Source organism: Acanthopagrus latus, chromosome 10 (assembly GCF_904848185.1).
Source record: "Acanthopagrus latus isolate v.2019 chromosome 10, fAcaLat1.1, whole genome shotgun sequence".
Taxonomy (NCBI): domain Eukaryota; kingdom Metazoa; phylum Chordata; class Actinopteri; order Spariformes; family Sparidae; genus Acanthopagrus; species Acanthopagrus latus.
Window position 1 is genome coordinate 5,148,249 of NC_051048.1, and position 25,349 is coordinate 5,173,597.

Consider the following 25,349-nt stretch of genomic DNA (forward strand, 5'->3'; position numbering starts at 1 on the left):
CTCTGTGTGTTTTTGTCTGCCGGCGCTTTTTGCCGCAGATGTCTTAAAGCTGCTGATGTACTCGGAGCCGTTTCTCTGCGGAAGCGCTGAGGATGATTAGGATTCCAGAGGTACACAGCGTGTTTTCACAGTAATCTGTATTTCAGGAGTCTACCGTTCAGGAGCACGTCTCTGTCCCTGGGTAGAAGGCGTTGCTACGCTTATCGGTTTTCCAGACGGATGGATGTTTTCTGTTCTTCCTCCCTGAGGGGCTCGTTCTGTTCCTCGGCCTGCGCTTGAACCAGATCTGGTCGATCTCAAACGTTTCCAGGTGCAAGGAAGTGAGGGATTTGATTGTGTTATTCAAACAGATCTCAGACTTCCCTCCCCCCTGCTCTAACACACGTCCGCCGCGTCTCGTTGCCGCTAATGGTTTGAATTAACTCTGAAGATACACAGCAGCCTCTTCAGGGTGCACTTAGACTGAGCGATGTGGCCACTTAGAGATCCTCTCCAGGGCTGCTCATAGTTTGAATAACCATCTGACACTTTGAATGGGAGCTGTTCGTCATGCTGTATATCTCACTTTGTTCCCTTTTGAAAGATGGTTTAGTTACAGGAAGATGGTCACAGTGAAAGCCTCTAAGTATAGACTCTGAAAGTGTTCAGCCGAGTGGGGTTAGGGTTTGAGTTTCATCGCCTTTATTCTGTTTTTCTAAGAACTAAAACTACCTGCCATGAAGGAAACCGTGAACATTTTATAGAAAGACATAATTTACTTTAGTTATGTCCAAAATCAAAGATACTCTGATGGCACAGAGACGCAGAATTGGCGTCACGCTCATTCCACATTGTTTTGATTAATCTCCCTGATGAAACCAACCAAACTAGCTGTTGTAAATCCTGTTGTGATAGCAGAGACGTAATGTAACAGTTTAGAGTTATTAAGAGCGAAGTGTTGATTGCAGTCCGAGTCAGTGCAGTGACGCAGGAGGAGGCGTTACACAGGTAATCGTAGCATCATGTTGAAGGTGTTTTAAACCGACTGACCTTTTTAAAAAAACAGTTTTATTTCCCTCATTTTTTTTCATATATCTTTGCGCTGATATGAACTCTCCCTTCCTTCCTTCGTTCTTTTTTAACGACTGCTGGCAGCGCTGCCGGACTCCATTTATTATAAAGCGACTCCTCAGGTACAGACAGGACAGGGGAGACTTTTCGGCATTACTGCTGTCAGGAGATATATATTTTCTGGAAGCTCTTTCTCTCTCTCTCTCTCTTTCTTTCTCTCTCGCTCGCTGCTGCTGATGCTGCTGCTGCTGGGAACGTCGCCCAGCGTGCATCATCGTCCTTTCACCTGGTCGCTGCTCTCACTGTGTCGCCCTTTTGTTGTTGTTACTCTCAAAGTGCAAGCGAGGCCGGTCTATTGACGGCGTTAAACCGTACAATGATGCTGATCAGCTCGCTGCGTATCTCAATCAGCTGCTTTGTGTGTATGTGTGTGTGTGCTTCCTTTTGTGTCCGTCCAGGCTTTGTGTGTGTGTCTACGAGCCACAGGGAGGTTGTTTAATAACGCTGCTGCGTGAGATTTATTACTGTTACTGATGACATCGGCATGCCCCCCCCCCCCCCCCCCCCCCCAAGATGTCAGCCTTACTCAGCATTTTTCCCTGTGCCTCGTCATCTGGTGTTGCTGCTGGTTTTTATTGAATCATGGCGTATCGATCCGGTGTTGAGAGTGTGTGTGTGTGTGTGTGTGTGTGTGTGTGTGTGTGTGTGTGTGTACTGTGTTAACTGCTGTGATTAAAATGAGTGGGAGCTGCTATGACCACATCTTCAACCTGATGCTTTTAATTGATTCTTGTGGTGAAGCTTCCTCCATCCACAGGGAGGTCAGAGGGAAAGGCCTGAAACCACAGGAGGTTTAAGTGTTTCTGAACGTACAGCTGCAACTGATGATTCATTTTGAATTGCTGATTAATCGATCAGTTATTTGGTCTATAAAATGTCAGAAAATGTCATCCTCAGATGTCTTGTTCATCCACAACAAAAAGATTTCCAGTTGAGGAAAGAAACCAGAGAATATTCACATTTAACAAGCTGGAATCAGAAAGTTTTGACATTTATTTTGAATTAAAAATGACTAATTATTCAATTATCACAATTTATGGTGATTCATTTTGCTATTTGTCACCTAATCGAGTCATTTTTGCAGCTCTAGTTGAGACCATCTGGACATAAATATGCACCTGTATGATGGTGAGGATGTTGATGATTGCAAATTAAAGGAGCGGTCCACCTGTTTTACACAATTTAGTAGCACATTTATGACAGAAAAGCTGCTGTTACAAACTGGACGCGTGGGGTTCGAATGCATTGCATTATGGGAAGTGTAGGCTCCAGTGTTGTTGGAGCACCAGTTAAAATCTGGCTGAGAAGTCACAATATCTTCGTTTGATTTTTGCTTTCGGTCTGTGTCGTGTATGTAGGGCTGAACGACAACCCTCCTCCTCCCACCAGTCCAAAACCAAAACACTCTTCATTTACTGTCATGAATGACAAAGAAAAGCAGCAAATCCTCACATTTAAGAAGCTGGAAGCAAGAAATATTTGACATTCTATAAAAATACTTACATGATCAATTGGTAACTAAAATAGTTGGAGATTAAAGGACTTTAGATAAGGCAATCGACTTTTTGTTGAAACTCGTTGAAGCAGCAGTTTATTCGAGCCAAACAGCCTTTGAAACATGAGGACATGCTCCATTTTATCTGTTTTATATTCTTGTAAACTGAATAATATGTTTTGTTTTCTGACTGCTGGAACAAAACAAGCCGTCGTCTTCAGCTTTTGAAAGTTGTGGTTGGTTATATTTGACATTTTTCAGTTGTTCAAAGAGAAAAAAATATCATCCAATAAGCAAAACATAAAGCAGAATCAGGTAAGATGTCAGACTCCTGCTCCCTCTCCGTCGGTGCTCTGTTGCTTTAACACCACGGGGGAGCAGGAAACTAAGTGGAAGATGTAACGTTTGGCGAGTGCAGCTTCCTCCCTCGCTGCTGCTCAGCAGACAGCTTGGATTTCACTCAACTTTCAATTCCTCACTTCCTGTGAGCCGTCGTACGCTGCGGCCCGATTTCATCTGGGCAAAAAAAAAACTAAAAAAAACCCCAGCAGATACTGTGTGGTTTCTGTTGCTGGAGGGACGACAAGTCTCCCGTCTTCCAATTACTGTACTGTTTTTAGATAAATATTGTTTCATACTCGTACATGTCGAGCAGGAAATCCCAAAGTGGTAGTCTGTCACGAAGCATTAAGTGATGGGGAACGTGTCAGGGAAGTACACTTTGGAAAATAGTCAGTACAGTAAACTGGCAGCTGCCTCGAGGCAACACAAACACACCAGTAACACTCACACAGCAGAGAACTGTCACAACTGTAGCTCTGCTCCATCTGCAGCTCCTGAGGATCATATGATAAGTTACAGTTTTGATTTGGGGATTTTTTAGGGTAACTTCGCTTCTTGTGTTCGATGTAATCAGGTCACCGCACGTTTTCCTGCTGGAAAGAGAAAAACTCAAGTGTCACGTGTAAATTTTCAAATGTAGGTGAACCTAAGAGAGCATTCACGTCATTTGGTATCAGAACTGCAACTACAAAATGATTCATCAACCGAAAGTAAATCATTCTCCAACTATTCAGATAAGCGATTATTCATTTCTGAAGTTTTTGACATTAAATATTAGCTGGTTCCTGCTTAAATGTGAAGATTTGCTATTTTTTTGTCGCTTTGTCACTTATGACGATAAACAAAGAGACTTTTTTGGTTGGACAAAAGAATTTGAAGGTTTTCTTTCTGGTTCTGGGAAATTCTGATGAGCATTTATTACATTACAGTTATTACACAGCCTCTGAACAAATCTTAATGTCCTACTGGTTTCTTTGTCCCCCGTCCCACCCTCCCAGTTTACACTGGGAGCAGAGAAACTGGGACGCTGTGACACATCGCATTAAAGCTTTAATGTGACCTGTCTGTCCACATCCCACTGCCGACTATACTGTCCACTAACCCGGCACCAGTAAACCCAGTTTATGTCGGTGTGTGTGTGTGTGTGTGTGTGTGTGTGTGTGTGTGTGTGTATTGTGTGTCAGGTCACATGGTTCTGCCGGATGACTTGTTGCAATCGCGCTGACGCCGACACATTTAATTGTGAGAGACGGGGTTATAGAGGGGCACGAGGAGGTTCTCACCACACACACACACACACACACACACACACACACACACACACACACACACACACACACACACACACACACGCTGCACATTGCATTCATTCTGTGGCTGACCTGTTTACTAACCACATCAGCAGAGAACAGAGCGGAACACAACAGCTAGTTTGTGCAGCTATTTAATATCTTTTAGATGTGACCCGACATGTGCGTTAGCATGTTTTAGCCCTGTAGCTTAAATCTGAACACTCACCGGGGTCTCCTGTAATGGTGTAACAGTGGGGGTGCAGCGTCTCTCATGAAATATGATATTAGACGTCAGAGAAAACAGTCAGTAGGCACTTCAACCATCGCCTGCTAACTCACATTTCCTCAGCTCATACCTGAAGGATGTCAAACTACAAACTTGACACCCAAATGCATAAAACAAGGCTTATTTTTATTTATTTTAACAGACAGTGGTGTGAGCTAGGGCTGGGAAATATCACCTTTAGATAACATTGCAATGTTTTGGGGTTACATTGTGATACGAGGGGAAAATCAAAATACTTTTGACCCAAAACCTCCAGTGTTTCCCACACGTAGACTTTACCTGGACGGTCCGCCTAGGTGTATTAACTAGGGTTAGACTGATTATTGTGTCAGTGATTTTTCTGTGAGATTACAGATAAAATAGGCTTATTTAAAAATGTGATGCAAATCTGATGCAGCATTCTCTACAACAGTATCTGATTGGTGACTCATCATAATTGATAGCTTAAAAACACAGAATAAACTGAATCTGCAAAGTCATTAAGTTATCAAATAAATGCAATACTGATTGTTCTAAATATTGACACAAAGATTTTCATTTTTTACTGTAAATGAATGAATCCCAAATATCAGTTTTCAGTTTCCTTGATTTCTAATAATCGGTCTCGGTGTCGGTCCCTGAAAAAGCCAGACCGGTCGACCCCTAATATTGACGGCCTCCCAGGTATATATCTGGAGACCCAAAACATTCAGATTGGCATCTTATGCTTGGCTACTTCAAGATACTGTTTGTTCCACCTGAGATAGTTTGCAGGGCTCATATTTTAATGCACGGCTGATATAAAACAAAAGTAAATGTGATCCAAATGCCAGCTGCTTCAGTAATATGTTCAGCCCTGTCTGTCGGACTCTTAATGAGCTGAAACAAGACAGAATCAGCACCGTTGTGCAGTTTTAAATTAAGATTTGGACCCAAGTTTTATGGACCAAAACCTGTTAGTAAGCACAGATTCTCTCCACTATCATAACAGCACACAAAGTCGTTATCATCCAACTTAAATCATGCTGAAAAATCGAATAATACCCAAACTGAAAAACCTCTCCTGGCTCTCTGTGTTGTTGGTGGTTTAAACCCCGCCCGTCTGGTACACCCAGTGGATAAAAACAAATGCCACTAATGAATTGCAAAAAACATTTGACTATCTGGATGAAGACAGAGTGTTACTGTGTGTGTGTGTGTGTGTGTGTGCGTGTGTGTGTGTGTGTGTGTTCGTGGCCTTTGGCTCTTTTGTCTCTCACATGTTTTATTCACTGTTTCATTAGAGTGGCTGTTTCATAACACTTCATCTGCATTCAGCCACAGTTAGGAGGTACTGTAGGGGCGCGCACACACACACACACGCACACACACACACGCACACACGCACACACACACACACACACACTGGGGACAATGAAGTGACTGAGATCTTTTACAGAACTTCATCGCCCCAGTCTAAACTCTCTTCTGCCGCTCTGAGTGTCGCTCCGATCGCTTCATTATCCGGCCAAAAATGAAAATACTTCCGACGAAACCATGACAACAACTCCACGGAGCCAACAGGGAAAAAAACAAAACAGAAAAGATGGAGAGGGGGAGAGAGAGAGAGAGACAGAGAGAGAGGGGAAGCAAGAGACAAGTGTAGAAAATGTCTTGTCTGCTCCCTTCTCCTCTCGCTCTGTTTTGCATAATTTGTTTTAAGGGAGGATTAGCGCAAAAAAGAAAATGGGGGGAAGTGCCGTCGTAATTGTGATAATTTTGTACAATGGCTCCTCACCCCGAGAGCATCAACAAATACAGACATGAAAGATGGAGAAAGCAGAAGAGGGGCGGGAGCTCGAGGGAGACGGAGCGTTTAGGATGGAGGAGAAAGGGTTTCAAGAGGAGTTAAAACGGGACGAAGGCGGAGGCTGCTGCTGAAATCACGGCGGTTTAAATTTGAATGATCCTCGTGCGTCTGGCTCGAGCAAACATCAAACACAAAACGGCTTTCTGCCATTTTGGTGACATCAAACAGAACAAGGCGGCCTTATGTGATATTTGGGTACAGCTGAGAGCTCGTCGCAGGTTTTTATTTCATGTTTTTTTTTTTTTAGATGGGCTTTGTTCTGCTCTTCAGTCGCTCGCGCTCTTTGTCGGCTGACTTTTGGCGCACGACCAAGCCGAGAGCTTCCCGGGCCCCGCCGAGCGAAACCAGAGTAATCCTGACTCAGAATAAAACATTATCTCTGTTTCACCGTGTTGGCTCACGCTCCTGTTTTCATAGCTGTGCGCTCACACCGCCTGCCAGTCAGGCCTTGCTGTCATATTACACCCATTTCAAGCAGTTTGTTATTAACTCAGTGGGGTGCCAGAGAAGGTGGGCTTCACCTGATCCAGGAGAGCATGATGGAAAGACCAAATAAATAAGACCTTAAAATATTCTCCTGTGGCTTGTAAAAGGTTTTGGTTGTCTGGTTTGGCCAAAAAAAAAAGTGATGTCTAGAAGGATGAAAACAAACTTAATTTTGCAAATTCTCTCAGTTAACACCCCTGATTCTTCTCTCAGAGACGAGTGTCGTGGAATAAAGCTTGTGAAAGTGTAGATTTTTCAATCGTTCTCAGCTCAGCTAGTTTTAATTCTGTGTTTCCAAAAAATAACCCTGATGATGTCAGAGTGATGTCATCAGGTTTACCTCAGCCCAGCAAGAGAAATGTTTTAATGGAAAGCCTGTGTTTCAAACTGGAGATGTGGGTTTGGAGACATTCGATTTGTAGAGGGCAAAGGTTGCCTGATTAAGTAAAATGCTTTCCAGTTGCATGATGGGAAATGTAGGAATTACTGTTGTTGGAGCTTGACCCCAAAGCTGCAGCAATGACTCGCTGAATTGGTTAGTTATCAGCTATGAAATGAATCAGCAACTAATTCAATAATGGATTCATCATTGTGAGAATTTATTTTTGAGGAAAAAATATCCAAATTCTCTGATCCCATGACATTTAACTAAATATCTTTTGGGTTTTGGATGTCTTCTTGTTTTTGATTTTAAAGCATACAGATTGTAGTGACCAATATGCTTATGTTTCCAAAAATAAACATGTCTCCTGTGCATTTTATTCGACTGCTACAGTATGTTGTCTTTGGAAAAAAAAGCACCAGTGAACAAACTGAAATAATGGAAATCACATTTCAGCCTTTATGTAAAACAAAAGCCCTATTTTACAGTTCAGTTAGGTGTCACAGCACACACGGTCCAACCCTCCATTAAGCCTCTATTGTACTGCTGCCTTTTAATTCATTTGCACCAACACTCTTAATTATACATTCTCCTCCCAGTGTTATTCTTAGACTCCATAAGCTGCACTTCTTTTATTCACACATGAGCTGCACTGCTTGTGCTAATTAGCCTGCGTGTTTTACACAGTAGCACCGGGGGGATGTATCTGAAAGTGCGTATCGTGGAGCCGGTGGAGAGTGTATGATTAGTATGAGCGTATATGATGGTCGACAAACGGAGGTGGCGTGCTGATCGTTCATTGACATAAAAAAAGACTATTATCACCACTTAATTCAGATGCACACTTTAAAGAAAGAAGAAATACATGAATATAATAGCTGAGGTTACAAAAATGTAAACAAGACATGGAAAGGTATCGACTAAGAGGCGGCTAAATTGGAGAAATTCAAACACAACGCCTCATCAAAACCCCTAAAAAACTGACATTAGATCAGTTTACTTCTGCCACGGAGGTTATGTTTTCGCACATGTCTGTTTTCCGATTGGCTGGTCGGTTGGGTGGTTGGTTGGTTGGATTGCTAGTTGGTTGATTTGTTGGTTGGCTGTTTTCCAAGCGCCAGAATAGAGGATGGGTCCCAGCCTGATGAAAAAAATATGATGTATTTAGGTTGCTGGTATCTTTGAACGACTACAATTTAATGCAGATCCAACTAAAAATCTGGATCTGGCGATGTATTTTTTGAAAATTGGATCAGGCTCGTTCGAATTAAACGGGACTGGTGGGCGTTGGCGGAGGTATGCGCTCTACTGAGTGCCATTCTAGTTCCATCTTCATCTTCCTAGAGCTTCCTCTACTGCAAAATTCATCTTCATGCTCCACAGAACGATCACGTCACACTCATTTATGCAGTATACATTACCAGCTGTAGCATTCGAGGGACTATAACTCAATCTCCTCCTGCGGCCTATCATCTAATTACATCATCATATAGAATCAGCGCTTGTCGTTTCCATTAGTTACCGTAGAAGGCTAATTAGCTGTGATTATACAGGTCCCTCCTATGGAGCGGGAGGAGGAGGGGTGGAGGGCAGCATGCTAACCCTCCTCAGAACAGACTGAGGCTCGGTGCAGCACAGTGGGAGTGTGTGTGTGTGTGTGTGTGTGTGTGTGTGTGTGTGTGTGTGTGTGTGTGTGTGTGTGTGTGTGTGTGTGTGTGTGTGTGTGTGTGTGTTTACTTACATGGCCGAGCAGACGGAGCAGTAATAGCATTAGCTGATGCTTGCCCGACCGCCTGCAGGAATGATCAGTTTGGTTAAGAACAGTAATTAACACCATCTCTGTCCTTATCTGACTGTCTCATACAAAAACACAGTCTTGTATCTGAAGGAATGGAAGGAAAATGATTAATTATGCGCCCAAAATGCTTTAAAAAATTAAAAAGTGTATGGCTGCCTTTCTGCAGAGAGGTTAAGACCAGACCGTCTCCTGCTGAGATGTTTGGGTGCAACGTCTCAGCACCTCCTCACAAACAGGCTCCGGTCTGCTTCGGATCACAAGGATCAGCTCTCTTCTGATTACAGCTGTAATTATACCAACAGCCACCAAAACATGAAGCGAGGAAGATGTGCCGGAGGAGGGTGACGGTGGTGGTTTGTGCAGGAAGTCGATTCCTCTGATGCAACTGTTGCATTTTGTCAGTTTGCAGATAATATTTTGAAAAAAGCATCCTGTTTATTTGATGCATTTTGAAATACTTGGATTGGCCTGATTCATTGGTGTAATTAATATCAGTTTAAGATAGAAGTTGGGAACGGCAGATGGAGGACTGACTCATACATTAATGATAATGTTGCCGTGGTCTCTGTGGCATTAATGCATGGAGGCATGGAATCGTGAATTTTTTTTTGCCGTTTGATGTTATTTCTTTGAAGTATCAGCTGTAGGATGTAGGCAGGGGCCCACTGGCAATCTCATATTTCACATTCTGAACGTTCAAGTTCAGAACCGAGCCAGTAGAAGAGTAGACATTTTATCGATAAGAGTTAGATGAGAATTTTTAGGACTTTCTTCATTTCTGTAGATTTAAAAATGAAGCTACAGACAGAGGCTTAGCATAGCGACTGTGATGCTATGATGTATGTTAAAGATCTTTTTGAGATCGTGGTCATGAAAACAATCTGTCTCCGTTCAAGCGGCTGTCAAACATCTTTCAGTTGTTTCTGCAGATCTTACCGTCTCCTGGCTTTATACTCAAAGGTCAGATTTGAGCACCATATCAATCTTCTCGTCCAAGCTTCGACAAAAACCTGACTGCGCATATTTCCAAAACATTCGCGAACTGTAACTGGAAGCTACCTTACAAAAGAAAAACCCCAAATGACTTCTAAAACTGATCAATCAAAGCCAAAGCGCTGAGTAGAAACCATTTCCATTCCAAGAATTCAATTTAATACCTTCTCTTCCTACTGTCTCCTCAAGTTGACCTAAATTAGTTTAAACCAACGTGGCTTTTTGCGTGCTGTACTCTACAAGCCTCCACCTTGCTCTTTTTCAAAATGCTAGTGCCCGGCGGCTAACAGCCTCTGATGGGCTAATTCATGCAGCTGCAACTTTTTTTCTGCAGTGTCCTTAAACAGTTTCATCTTGTCATGAATCTTTCATCCGAAGAAGATTTTTTTTTTCTTCCCCCAAACTGTTAGACAAGATGTTCCGTCTTGTACCTCCAGCACTGTACCCTAAACTCTCCTGTGTTGATCAAGTGCAGGTGCCACGCTGCAATAAATCGTCTGGAGACCTACTTTTAAAAAAACGTAGAGTTTCTAGTTTTCACAAAGGAGGTCCAGCTCTTCCACCCCGTCCTTTACCTTCTCCTCCTGCCTTAATCTCTCCCTGTCCTCCTTCTCGCCGTCTCTCTTTCATACTATTTTCGGAGTCGCGGCGAGTTCCACTTTTGAGCTGCGGAGCGTATTCCGCTGCCGTTGCCATGACAACGTTCCCACGGCTCCACGACACACTTCTGGCTTTCTCCTTCCTCCTGCTACATCTCGTTAATTTTTTTATTTATTTTTTTTTTTCTCGCCTTCCCTCTGTGTCCTCTGGTCCAGAAAAAGTCTTGGAGACGACTCAGATTTGAAGCTGTAAATGGTCTTCAGCACGCTAAAAAAACCCAAAAAACCCCCAAAAAAACCATCATCTGCGTACCAACATAACTGAAATCTGGGATTAGACTGCATGATGTCAGCACATAGATGGCCTGAGCTGACAGTTGGGGAGCGTTGTGAATGAAAATGTCACGACAACTTGAGCTTGCAGTGTGTCTGGATGTAAGATCCCTTGAGGAGTTGTGGAGATCACTAATTTATGTGCACGATTTTACAGTTCATGCTCTGGATTTTAATAATTCAGTGTAATAGCATGTTAGGGCAGCAAGTACCTTTTTCGCCTGACGCGCTCAGTCCTCCGGGGGGGGTTTTGAAGTTATGTGTTTATTGACGAGCTATGCAGTGTCTTCATCTTTTTGTGGAGTATGTTTAAGAGATCTAAAAAATTTCACAGCATTTTGTTTAACAGCTATAACCCAAAGTATATCCACATAACTCAAGGCTCCATGAAAGAAACTCCATTTTCTGCTGCTTTATATTTTATTTGATATCTTTTAGTTACTTTGCAGAGTCTGATTATTCAGTTTGACACCCGAAATTTCAGTCGAGTTTCTCTGCCAAGTTGTCCAAACTGACATATTGAGATCACTAAGGGACGTACATGAGCTCAAGACATGAAGCATCGTGGGTGTTTTTGTTTTTAATCCTTTGTCTCCACTGTGTTTATATCAGCGGTGTAGCACACCAGGCTGGTGTTGTCTCGCCCTGCAGCTGACCCGAGTGTGTTTGGGTGGAGCAGTAAGTGCCCCTGGGTCAAAATGAAGTCAGTGTGTGTGTGTTTCTACGAGTGTCAGAAAAAGGGAGGATCCGTATCCTTTCATGCATGTAAACCTACATTTTGACCCAGACGAAGTGGCCCTGCATCCCCTCACACACACACAATCCCTCCACTAAACAAAAACACACACACACACACACACACTCTCAGATAAGCTCGGAGGGGGGGAATACCCAGTCTGTGTCAGACACCGGGGAGTTGAAGGAAGAGATATTTGCCCTTCCTGATTTATTAATGAAACCAGGCAGAGATGGAGAGGAGATCTGGAGCGAGAAAAAAAAAAACGTAGGAAAGTGAGAAAAAAGCTTGGAGGGGTCGGAACAGATGAGACAAATAAGAGACGGAGAGCAGCTATCGAGGAGACGGTGGAGGACCAGGAGGAGTGTTAATGTATTATTAAAGTGCCGTGGTGTTAGATTATTTACAACAGCTGGAGGGAGGGGGTGGATATTGGCTCACATACACACATAGAGGGGAAGCTCGATCACACCCATAAGACGAGCCGGCGCAATCTGAGGTGGTTGGTGTAATTGAATGTCAGGAGCTATTAGAGGGAGGACGCGACGTAAAGAGGACAAACAAGTCAGTTTTTATTAAAAATGGCGCGTGCGGTTCATTCTGGGCGGACAAATTAAGAAGCACGCGAGACACGAATGCAGACATTTTGTGCCTGATGAGGGTGTTTATCAGTTTCAGGGTTGATGCTCACACACACACACACATTTTGGCAAGAACCTCACATGTTTTTGTTTATATCCATTGTCTCGTGTCGTTCCTCTCATCCCGGAAATATTATTTGTGCCAGCGATTTATATTAGAAGCGTGGGAGAGAGAGAGAGAGAGAGAGAGGGGGAGAAAGTGTGGCACGTTTCCAGAGCGCTGACCTGGGAGCACACACACCTCCCACATGCACATATGCACGTGCACACAGCGAGAACACACACACACACACACACACTCACTTCAAGAAGCCACACTTACTTAAATTTCTGCACACACACACACAATCGTGGCCCAAAAATAACAAGCGTGTCCCACATAGAAAGTTCAGTCCAAACCGAGAAGAGCCGTGCAGTTTCCTCTTGTGAGTTTCTGTCGACAGCTCTTCCTCACTTTCTCTCACCGTGTCACTTGTGACATTGAGCTTCAAAGTGGAGGCTAAAATTATAGATGATGTGAAATTTACAGCTATTTCCTGTTTGTGGACGGTTATCAGGTGATCCCTTTCCACAGATTACATACCTGGCAGCTGTTTGTTTCTGTTTTGCTTCAAGTCTCTGTTTCTTTGAGACTGACAGCATTTCTCCAACAACACTTCTTGTCAATAGTTTCATATTTCAACCTAAATGTGCCCACTTGAACCTCAAAATTGCATGTTTCAACCATAGAACTTTATATTTTTACCTATATGCCACACACATCAGCCAAAAATGTGCACATTTTAACCTAATATTGCACAATATTACCTCAAATTTACATAGGTAACAAAAAAATGCACATTTCAACAAATAAAATGCACAATTAAACCAAAACTTAACACATTTCAACGTCAAAAGTGCACACTTTCATTCAGACTATATACATATATACAAGTAGACAGTTAAACCCATTAGTTGCACATTAAACCAGAATATTGCACTTTTCAACAAAAAGTTTGATCATTTTCTACATCTCTTTGTAATTGTTGTGTTTTTATTTGGCAGAGTTCAATGTTAAACTGTTTCATTTTAGCAGATGCTTTTGACCAAAGGGTGAATGTGTCAAACAACAGCTAGATGCTAACGTTTTGGTTCTTAGAGGCTGGTGGAAAATAAAGTACAGAGTATCTCAGAAACATCCATTAGGTTTCAGCTGATCATTAAAACCGATCCAATTAGCAAAAAAGTGGCTTAAATGTTCCATTAGACTGCAGACATGGATGTAAATTTCCTGTGATTTTGGCAACATAACTGAACTCTTTCGGTCACGTGAACTACTTTGTTTCAATGTTAAAATGAAAATTATTGATTGATGCTAGTTTTGAGGTCAGCTTTCCCATTTTGTTTCCATTTTCCTGACAGCTGAGGCTCTTCTCTCTCGCCCAGCACAAGGACAGCTGGCTCACATCATATGACATACCAGATCTATATGCAGCTCTTCCCTCGTGGCCCGGACGCTCACACACTGACACACTCTGTCTTTCAGAACTCAATTCTCTGTCTTCTCTCGCTGTCTGTCAGCCGCTTTTCTACCCCCATTCTTTCAGTCTATCCTTTTACTCTTTCTCGCTGTCATCTTTCAACCCTTCACTTCACTTCACTTCTCTCTTTGTCTCGCTCTCTCTCTCTCTCTCTGTCCCCCGTGGTTTCTCTGGCTACATTTGCGCCTCGTTAGCACCATTTAGAAACTTCTTTCCGGCTCATTTGGCTCTTGGCTCATCCCAGCCGCATTGACATTAAGCAGCGTGATGAGCGACTGCGCCCCACGGCGGACATGACACCTCCGTTTCCATCAGGACTCACAGCTGAGCACCATTTTTTTTTTCCCTCGGCTTTCGTTTTTATTATCCATCAGTGTTGTCAATGTACTCACTTCCCCCAGAGGGAATTTAAATAACAAGCCACCACATGTTGTGTCAGAAGATACACAGCGTAATGCAGCACACATTTTTAGGACACATTTAGGGTACGATGGCTTGAAACGATACAGATGATTGCTGATTCTCACCGTAAACCAATCACCTCTCCTTTCTCTTTCCTCAGGAAGTAGCCCAGCATGCCGTTGGTGAAGAGGAACATTGAGCCCAGGCACTTGTGCCGTGGAGCGTTGCCGGATGGAGTGACCAGTGAACTGGAGTGTGTTACCAACAGCACCCTGGCTGCCATCATTAAACAGCTGGGAAGTCTGAGTGAGTATCCTGTGGTTCAGTGCAAGAGTGATGTTCCTGTTTTACCCAATAATTAAGAAAAAAATCATGTGAGATTCATGAGTTCGGCAGAGCAGGAAGAGAAGTTTTTGTTCAGACTTGTCTTGATTTTAGATCTCAGCTGCTCGCCAGCTGACATTTGACTTTATCTACCGAAACTGTGACCGGTGTTCAAACACTAAAACTGAAATGTCACTGCGATTACAAGCTATTTTGTCAGAATTGCAGCGATTTGTAAGTTTTATTGGGGGGTGAAATGTGGTGGGATTTTTGGGGCTGACACCGATACGCCACGCTCAAATTTCGCTATAATCCCTCAAATGTGGTTATCAAACACTTTATTCTTTAACACTTTAAGACATTAGAGTAATGAAACAGTAAACTTCACTGGTGATTTATTGATTATGACTGACTAATAAATCTGTGACAGGATGATTTCAATTTCTTTGCCTCAAATTCAACTTTGGTGAATTTCAACCATCTTGACATTGCCGACCTTTAAAGGAGGAAGGAGAACCAGTGAGTCTAAAGTTTAAGGAAGCTCTCGTAGCTTATCAGCCCACATAACCTTTTATTTACACTCCTCTGTTGGAATATTAAGTGCTTCATAAAAGGGCAATGGTTTGCAGACAGGAGTCGATAGTGATCGGTTGTAAGATGGTAACCAACTGGTGCAAACCAGAGGGTAGCATTTAGCTGCGATGTGCAGTCACTACATCACCAAGCTTAGTGTTGATGAACCACTTCCTGGTGTGAGCAGGCTTTAAAGATCTACTATGTACGAAAGTTGATCTTTGAATCTCATTCCCGACTCGTCAAACACTTGCACTTTGGGATTTTAGGACATCCCATATCATGAGTATATGATGAGCTGGAGATAAAGACTCAAACTTCAACTTTTTTTTTTTTAAAGTGGACCTTTTTAAGACGCTATAACCATGCTAGTTGTTGAAAGACACAATGGGACTTCAAGCTAAATGCCAGTGTGTTCACGTTACTGTCTTGGTGATCAGCAAATGATTTTCACCATCTTAGTTTAGTATGTTAGCATGCTAAAATTAATTTAGACTGACCAACATTGTCATCCCTATTGAGCTGCGCCTGCAGAAAAGCTAAAAAAATACATATCTGCATACGCAGAAATCAGGATTAACTCATCATAACTATCTGCACACTTGATTTAACTCGAAATGAGAAAGAGACTTCAAAGTTACCAGGTGGTCCAGGTGGTGTTAATTATACAACCTCAACCAAATTTGATCATGACCCAGATGTGTCATCCTTAGCAGTCGCACTGGAAGCTAATGAATTCGGAGTCATGCTCTTGAAAACAGATCACCCAAGATGTGTTTGTTAAGTGTGAACATGGCCACGTCTGCACGCGCTAACAAGACGTATTTTGGCAGCTGTTTGCTGAGAGGAAGCAGTCGGCACTAAAGGAAAAGGGGAAAAAAAAAGGTGGCTCCAAGGTGGATTTTTATGAAATCCAATAACAAACATAAACAACATGCTGCCAGAATACTGAGAGTGACTCAGCCATGAAGTTCAACCTCCAGTAAAAAACCTAATCTGATGAGTCGATACAGTTCACAGCCCAGATGCATCATAATCGATCTGTCCTCTCTTTTATCGTCTCTTCATTTGAGAGCAGTGAGTCACAGCTGAAGTTGCTGTGTATTTGGGGGATATTCACAGCATAAAGAAAAGAGTGTAGAAAAAGCGGGTTAAAAAAAAAAAAAAAGGCTGTTTAAATTTGATTAACAGCAAGGGTCTAAATTAAATTCAGCGACAGCTCACTACGAATGAGTGAGCGCTCTGCCTCTGCTCCATCTGTCATGTCGTGGGCTGAGAGATGAGACGGGAAGAGAAGGGAGGGAACGACATGGACAGACACCGAGGGTACGCAGCAGGTGCTTGAATGTTTAATGCGGTTTAGAGGTGCATTTCTACATATCAGTAAATGCATTTAAATATGTGTACCTCTATGTCACACAAACACACACACACACACACTCGCAGACTGAAATGTTCTTTCAAGTATTCGGTCCGACAGGTGCACGGCAGGATGCGGCGTATCCTGCTGAGACAGACGTGGGGAGGGAGAGGAACAGCGTCGACTGACCTCAATCTCTGTGAATTTCTCCTCTCATCCATCTCCCTGTTTTATCAACCTATTTTTGGACATTTTCTCCCTTTTTATTATCCGGCCCGTATCACACTGAGAATCGTGGAAGTCCTTAAAACGTTTGTTGTCCACAAACTTTCATGCCCAACCTGCCCGAGAGAACAATTCCCCGAGTTGTTTCCAAATAAAAAAGGCCATTATTTAGAGCAGTTTCGACCACTTGCTGTTATTGCACAGTGTAACTTTCTCTAGATACAAACCTGAATATGTCTGGGAGCACAAACAAACTACTTCTCACTTGATTTATTACCTCAGTGAGCAGTTTCCTAATGAGTTTGTGGTCTCAATCGCTGCTTCGAAACAGCATGATGTTCGTTTAGTAAACGATGGTCCAGTTTAGAGTGAAATACATTAACTTGATTGGAGTGAAAGAATATATTTAAACTACAATATAAAACCTGACCACGTCTCTCTCTGTGTCCATCCAGGTCGCCATGCCGAGGACATTTTCGGTGAGCTGTTTAACGAAGCCAACAGCTTCTACCTGAGGATGAGCAGCCTGCAGGAGAGAGTGGACCAGCTGGCCGTGAAAGTCACCCAGCTCGACTCCACTGTGGAGGAAGGTAGGGACGCATTTTTACCTTTTTATTCACAAGCATGTGTGACCAGTTGTAAAGGCGGTCCTCACAAACAGACATAAATTAGCTTCATCCTGATGACTAGAGTCCAGAGTTTATCACTGCCAAAAGGATTATAAAGATGTTGCCTCCCCTGTGCTATAAATTATTGTGTGTATTTTTGTGAAAGAGCAGGAATTGCGTGTGCAGAAAACTTAGAGTAGCAATAACGCCATGCCTGCATTCAAAGTCATACTTAAATACGTAAATATTACCATCAAAATGTACTTAAAGATACAGTAGGTTATAGGGATGCACAATATATACTGACCAAGAGACACTCCTCAGCGTGAGTGTCAGAAAGGAAGTCCAACAGAGGAAACTCCTTCAACAAGAAAATGAGGAGCTGAAAGCTTCACAAACGTCCACGTTCACAGCTCAGCTCCAGCATTTACCAAGACAGACTGGAGATGATCCGTGTTTCACACCAAGAGATCAGCCAACAGTATGAAGCTGAGGTCATCGCTGCCAGACGGGTTGCTGACGAACTGTTGGAAAGCAGCGACAGTTGGCTTCTTCCTCATCTTACTGGTCTTCTTGGATTTTCCCATCAGCAGGACTCCCAAGATCTCACCATCGCATCAAACTGCTTCATGATGGAGTAAACTGTGATCGCACCTCTTCAATAATTCTGGTTATTTTGTTATCCATTCAAGCAGTAAACCACCCAAACCTGTTTCACATAAGCAACTTGGTTATGTGAGGAATTAGCTGAGAGAGTTTGAAATTGTGAACAGGAAGACATCACCTACATGCAGTAAACGAAGACAATACAAGCTGCAAAACCAATGAAAAACAGTCTAAACAGGTATCAGACAGGTAGAAAACCTTTGGAGTCAACACTGAACAAGTAAAACAACCGAATGTGCCGTTACAGCCATGGAAAATTGCAAAAAAAAAAATTAGCTAAATTAAAAACAAAAATGATGATGAATTTTCTTTAATATATATGTGCAACAAATATATATGTGTGTGTGTGTGTGTGTGTGTGTACGTGCAGTGTGAGTCAGAGTCATCATCGCCATCGTTCAGCTTTTCATCAACTCTGAAGGTCAATTCTCTTAATGCAGTAATTGATAGGCCTTCACACACACACACACACACACACACACACACACACACACACACACACAGGCAGACTGACAGGAGGATTTCAGAGCTGACTACGGTGGCCCCAGAGGCTCAGACTGAACTTTAACGTGAGATCTGAGAAACCTTCGTCTACTCCTCACCCCTCCTCCTCCTCCTCCTCCTCCTCCTCCTCCTCCTCTTCCTCCCTGCCTTCCTCATTTGCTCCCCGCTTCACCCCTTCCCTCCTCATCCCTCCCCCATCTCCATTATTATTCTCCTCACTGTAACTCCCTCTTCTTCTCTCCCTCCCTCCCATTTCTGTTATTTCTGCTTCTTCCTCTGTCAATCATCATCCTGTCATCACTCCCTCCTCCCTCTGTCCTCCTCCTTTCTCTCAACCCATGTCGCACCCTCTTTCCTTCTCTTCTCTATTTCCCTCTATTCTATCCCCCCTTCATCTCCCTCTCTTGCCATCTCTCTCCCCCTTTTCTTCCTCCCTCCCTCCCTGCTGATACTGCACAGTCATTCTGCAGCACGGCGGCTCAGACAGAGAGCGTCAGATCGAGCAGCACAGACGGGGATGAAAAGGAAAAGCTCAGCACTCCTCTCTGTCTTATCCTCCTCTTCCTCTCCCACTCCTCGTCCTCCTCCGCCTCCCCCGGCTCACACTCTTTCATCTCCCCTCCGCTCCTCCGTCCATCTCCACACCTTGTCCGTCCTCCTACGCACAAGAAAATTTGTCCGTCTTTCAATTTCCGACCACACGTCGTTCTCTCTGTCATCTGTTACTCTTCCCTCTCTCGCATCTCAGCCACGTCGTCTCTCTTCTCTTTCTAATTTGCTCTTTGTCATCCCTCATTCCTGCCTTTCTCTGTCTTCCATTTCTCTCATCTCACTATCTTCAAACTGGGAGGCAAAAGATGCTGCACAGGTTTTGTGACAGAGAGAAAGAAGTCAGGATGGAAGACAGACAGAGAAAGAAAGGATGGAGGAAGGAGGAAAAAAGAAAAAAGGTAATTAAAAGAAAGGAAGGAAGATAAGGGGACACTTGTGGGAAAAAGAAAGGCAGGGAGGAAGTAAAGAGCAAAGTAAGGATGGAGGAAAGAAAAGGAGCAGAAGGAAGGATGGAAGGAAAGGGTGAGAAATAAAGGAAGGAGGAAAGGGGAAAGAAAATTAGAAAAAAAATAAGGAAAGAGAGGAGATTTGAGAAATGAAAGGAATGAAGGAAGGGAGGAAAGAAGGGAGGAGTAACAACGGTAAAAGTAAGTTAGGGTCAACGAAAAGAAGGATAAAATAAGGGGAGGACAAGGGAATGGTGCAAAGGAAAGGAGGGACAATGAAAAGCAAGTTGAGGAAAAGAGGAAGAAAAGGGGGGACGGTAAATAAAAAGAAGGACAGTGGAAGGAAGAAACAGAGGAAGGTTGGTATGATGGGGAAAAAGTAAAGAAGGAAGCAAAGATGTTAGGGAGGCAGAAGGGGGGAAAGGGGAAGAAGAAAGAAAGAAAAGGAAAGATTGTAGGAAGAATGGGGGTGGAGCAAAGAAACGGAGGGACCATTAAAGAAAAAAAGGAGGAAAGAATGAAGGAAGACAGAAAATGACAGGAAATAGGAAGGAAAGGGGAGGAAGACATGAAAGGAAAACGAAAGTAGGAAGGGAGGAACAAAGGATCAAAGACAAGTTGGCATAATTAAATGACAAGGAAAGGCAAGAACGAGGTGACGAGGAATATAAAAAAAGGAGGAAGGAAGAAAATTAAAGGAAGTAGGTACGACGAAAAGATGAAAAGAAGCATTCTGTCACGTATTAAAAATCCCTCCACGTAAATTCAGGTGAAACGAAAAACGACCAGTGAAAAGTCCCTTAATGAGACCTTTTGATACATTAATCTGCTAATTAGCAGTAATCAACATGTTTGTATGCATGCAAATGTGCAGAGAGGATGTTAAAGTCATAGACACGGGGCGCGTGTGTGTGCGGTTAGAAAGAGAGGATGCTGGGAAAAGAGTGTGTGTCGGAGGAGAGCTCGAGGTCTCTTTGAAGACGTGTCTGAATGAAAGTTGGGAATGATCAAACAGCGAGCAGACAGTCAGGAGGCTGCGCGCACACACACACACACTCACACACACACACACTCACACACACACGGATCACACAGCCAGTCGCTCTTTAGTTTTTGAGGAACGAGTCTTGAGGTTACACACATACAGTCCAGTCCAGTAAATCACTGGTAGGAACATATGTCTCATTGACACGGTTTAACCTTATTATATGATGTACACTGAACGTGTGTGTGTGTGTGTGTGTGTGTGTGTGTGTGTGTGTGTGTGTGGCCATCTGTCAGATCCTGGATAGCGTTGCAGAGCCGCATCATTAAAGCTCCTCTGGGGTCGAGGGATTGACACACATACTGTACGTGAGGCATTTTTTCCCTGCCTGCCTCTCAATCCGGTTGCACTCAGACGAATCACGTATCATCACACAGTCGCACACGCTTAACGTATCACAACACACGAAGCAATCGAGATTCGAACGGAGGCACAAAAGCTCCATGTTGCTATGTTGCTCCGGCACCACACCTCTCTCAGCCTGCTGCTGCTGCTGCAGTGTGAGAGTGTGTTAAGCTGATGCAACAAGCTTTTGGACTAATCCGTCCCCACTGTCCTATTATCACCTCGTGTGTGTGTGTGTGTGTGTGTGTGTGTGTGTGTGTGTGTGTGTGTGTGTGTGTGTGTGCAGCACTTGTTTGTGTGTGCGGTTTCTGTGTTTTTTTTGTTTAAACTTTTCAACTTCTGCCTCTTTATTATTTGGTTGTCTGTATTTTTACGCTAACGCCTCCCAACTTAATCCATAATCTCATTAAATCACAGTGTCTAATCCAATCAGAACCAGCAAGATGTAGTTACATGCAAATACAAACGGACCTTTTGTTAGTTTGTTGAGTTCCAAACACCACAGGTTTTCTCCAGGTAACGTTGTGATTCGTTGTGAAGTCGGCGAATGAGGCTAAACTCAACATCATTGAGAGGGTAAGAGGAGACATAAAGAAGCAGAACATGGATATACTCTAATAAAGAAACTAAAAGAAGCACTGAGATTTTTATTTTATACTACAAATGAATATCAGTTATCTGTCTTGTTGATTTCTAATAATTTGTTCTAGCCAGGAGAAAACATATTGGCATATTGATCCCCAAAGTTTAAAGAGTCATCTCTGAGCTCTCCTCCCGTCGGTAAACAGCTCGGGATGACGACAGTATCCGATGTGACCTGAAGTGTTGATTCCTCTAGAAGGATCTGCACCAAACTATCTAAGGAGCTCCGAGCAGCTGATCAAATCAGACCGGATCATCTCAGTGGTCACATGAGGCATTTTTATTCAGATTGGGCTACGTTTCTGATTATTAGTGAAGTATTTGGATCCATGTAACTCCAGCCGCTGAGGGTCTGGGACCTGTTCTTTGTGACTATCTGCTAAACTGTTAAAAATCAAATTTCCAGCCTCTTGTTGTTGGAAGAAGACGTCACGATTGTGTGCAGAAGACGAAGAAAAGAAGGAAGAAATAATGAAGTCTTTCTGCTGTGACACAGAAATTGTTTCCTCCGCTGTAAAGTGAAAGAAAATCCAATCAAACTCTGTGAGTTTTTGGTTTGAATAAAGTACAATGAACTGCTGAATTTGCACAAATACTCGTACAACAAATTGTCCAGACATGCAATTTTTGTTCTTTGACTGCTTAAGCTGACTAACTCTGAAGTGAAGTAACCAGGTCCTGCTGGATTAATACGTCCGTTAAATACACAAAACAGGAGATCAATCCGCACATCGTGAACTTTGCGGAGCTGAGACCACAGCTCAGAGCGGCTCTGCACATGCAGGATTTAGCTGCTAAGCTGACGCATGAAGAGTTAAAACAGATGTTTTCGGGGGATAATCTGGTCACACACTGTAAAGGATACGCAGCAGATGATTCTGCCTAATTGTCATGTTGTTTACTGAACTGTTTTCCCCTCTTTCCAGTCTCCCTGCAGGATATCAACATGAGGAAGGCCTTCAAGAGCAGCACCATCCAGGACCAGCAGGTGGTGTCGAGGACCTCCGTCCCCAACCCCGTGGTGGAGATGTACCACCGCTGTGACAAACCTCCTCCGCTCAACATCCTCAGCCCCTACAGGTCAGTCGTTTAGCCCAGCTGTTTTACACCGGTGGTTCAGACTCAGTTCAGTACAGCTGAAAGGTTTGAATACCATTTGAAATTTGAATACCATTTTGTGAGTCTAGAATATGGACAGATAAGCTCAACAACTTGAAGAAGCTAACACGTAAAGTTTTACGACTCGCTGCTCTGAATCATTCTCTGTTTTCAGGATCCCAACAAACCTCTGGTTTTAAACTCATCCCCTGTGGTGATTAAATTAGTTCTGTGCTAACTCTGGTGTTCAGCACAGATTAGCCAGTTAAGTATGTGGGTCATTTAGCAGTCGAATAAATTAGCATTAAAAATGCTGCTGCGTTTTCCGCTCAGGGACGACAAGAAGGACGCACTGAAGTTCTACACCGACCCGTCGTACTTCTTCAACCTGTGGAAGGAGAAGATGCTGCAGGCCACCGAGGACAAGCGCAAGGAGAAGAGGCGGCAGAAGGTGTGGCTCTGTGTGTGTGTGTGTGTGTGTTGCTGGAGTTTGTTGTTGTGTGTTTGTACTGTATGTGTGTATTTGTACACATGCTGTGTGCTGGATGAATGAGACAGAACAGTAAGATTTAAAATTCATCTTCTGCTTTAATTTGCTGTTTTTTTTTCCTGCTCAGATGTTTTTTTTTGTTTTGTTTTGTTTTGTTTCTTACAGCCGTTGTTTCATTTGATGCATTCCCATCATACCGTATTCACCATTTAGCTTTGCTTCGTTGCGTAATTGGTTATTGATACAGCAGCAGTTGGGCCGGGCTCATTATCCAGAGACACGTAAACGGCCCCGAGGGGAATACTGCCTTGAAACAATGAATTGAATGAGTCATGAGCAAATTGTGTAAACACATTTATACATAAATGAAGAGCCTAGTGTTTTATCAGATCACAGCTATTACTGTACAAGCACGTGCGGTAATGGACCTTTTTCACAAGAGTCATTTAGACCGTCACAGGCGTAAATAAAGGAAAGATGGCTGAATTCCATTTAGCTCAGTCCTGCTCAGATTTTCTTGGTGTGAGAACCATCTGATAAAAATGTCACATTTTACAGTATTATTTAAAGTTTTTATTAGTATTGTGAGTAAAAATGAGCCTTAACAGAATCAAACAGAAGGGTTTTTATCATTATTTCACTCATTTTTATGTGCTGACGTACATTAAGTAGCCATATAAACTTGATATATATGTTCTTTTTAATAACCTGATTATGGTAGAATTCAATATCGTGGCTAAGCAAACGTACACAGTGTGATAATGACAAGAAGCCGCTGCAGTATTCACCTTCATTGGTCAAGTATGTGAACTCACACAACAGTTTACATAAAATGTATAGATACAGACATACAGCGATAAATAGGATGGAACCAAGAAAGTTCTGGTACTTTTCAACCTATTACACTCTATATTTACATGTTTTGGTGTGTAAATGACTCGTACTACCAGTCAGTCGCCTCAGCTGGCTGCTGAAACACTGTCAGCAATGTAATCCTTTGGGGCAACTGTGACGTCGAAGTTACGAACACTTACCGCGCTTGTTTTGTTACGGAGAAGCTGAGGTAGTTATTCCACAACAGAGCGAGACTTGTGTTTTTGGTAACAAAAGGAATAAGCAGAAAGATTTATGTCTGTAGGAAACATTTCCGTGAAGTCTGACACATTTTTGTGGTTGTAAATTGAACAGTCGGAACCCAAAACATGTAAATAAAGCTAAAAAATACATTTATATATCTTTTTCTTACAGCAGTAAGGTGTAAAAACATAACTAGGTTTGAATCTTTTGATGTTACATTCACAGAACAGTCTGCTTTTCATAAAATGCAGCGTGAAAGATGATTTGAGAAGGTTAAAAATCCCGGGAATTCCCCTAAAATCTTAGAAATTACATTGTGCTTCTACACATTTAAGTCCACACATGGCAAAAAAATACTTATCATGAGATGGAAAGGCTTCACTGTGGCAGATTAAAATGAAAATAAATAAATATACGTATCTAAGAGCCAGTAACAGTTCAGGATCATGAGCTCAGACCATTATGAGTTATGGATAGTACGTTGTGTACTCACCGGATGATAGAGGGTTCAAGCTAAACGGATAATATCTCCAGCAGCAGCAGGAGGTTCGGCTACTCGGCAGGGACTTAGTTGGCTCTCTTGTGGATTAATCTGGCCGTGTGTATTTGTTCAAACCGAGGAGAAATAATGTTAACAGTGTTCGTGATCATTTCTGACACTTCTGTCTTTCCCGGTTAGTTCTGTCCGTGAGTGAGCGACGCTGCCGGCTTGGAGATTTAAATATTTCAGAGCAGAATTTCAGTGGTTTTCCCCCCTCTTGATGCAAACTCGATTTAAAATGCTGCGCTGCTCCCTCCCATCAGATCACTTTCAAAAAAAAAAAAAACCCTGAACAACTGCTGCTGTGTATGTGTGTGTTTGCCGCAGTTTGTCGATATATTTCTGTTCGATTTAATGCTGCTCACGTGTTTTTCTGTTCCCTCCCTCCAACCTGGAAACTTTGCAGAGTTTAAAAAAAATCCCTTTTTAGAAACAAAGTAGTTCTCACGACAGGTTTGTGTACCAGAGGAGGCTCCATCATCTGCAGGAGGATTTCCTCTACACTCTCTTCCTCTTTGCTTTTTAAAAAAATTTTACCTATAGGGTTACCTCGCCACACGCCCCGCCCTTCCTCCTCTTCCTCCTCCTCCACCTCTGCTCAGTCTAACGC

The 25,349-nt window shown here is 42.8% G+C and overlaps 1 protein-coding gene and 1 long non-coding RNA gene across 3 annotated transcripts in view; one reads left to right on the plus strand and one right to left on the minus strand.

Moving 5' to 3' along the window:
* zgc:109889 (uncharacterized protein LOC553542 homolog) overlaps positions 1 to 25,349 on the plus strand; it is a 40,814-nt gene that overhangs the window by 7,132 nt on the left and 8,333 nt on the right. For both annotated transcript variants that reach the window (XM_037112936.1, XM_037112937.1), the window contains exons 3-6: positions 14,404 to 14,549; positions 17,181 to 17,315; positions 22,460 to 22,613; positions 22,965 to 23,082. In XM_037112936.1, coding sequence (XP_036968831.1) covers positions 14,417 to 14,549; positions 17,181 to 17,315; positions 22,460 to 22,613; positions 22,965 to 23,082 — 540 coding nt within the window. In that variant the 5' untranslated portion in view covers positions 14,404 to 14,416. The remainder of the gene's footprint in view (positions 1 to 14,403; positions 14,550 to 17,180; positions 17,316 to 22,459; positions 22,614 to 22,964; positions 23,083 to 25,349) is intronic.
* LOC119027585 lies at positions 8,021 to 10,693 on the minus strand. Its single transcript, XR_005077419.1, has 3 exons — positions 10,588 to 10,693; positions 8,963 to 9,014; positions 8,021 to 8,362 (listed from the first exon to the last, which is right to left on the minus strand). It is a non-coding gene; the product is annotated as an uncharacterized LOC119027585 (long non-coding RNA).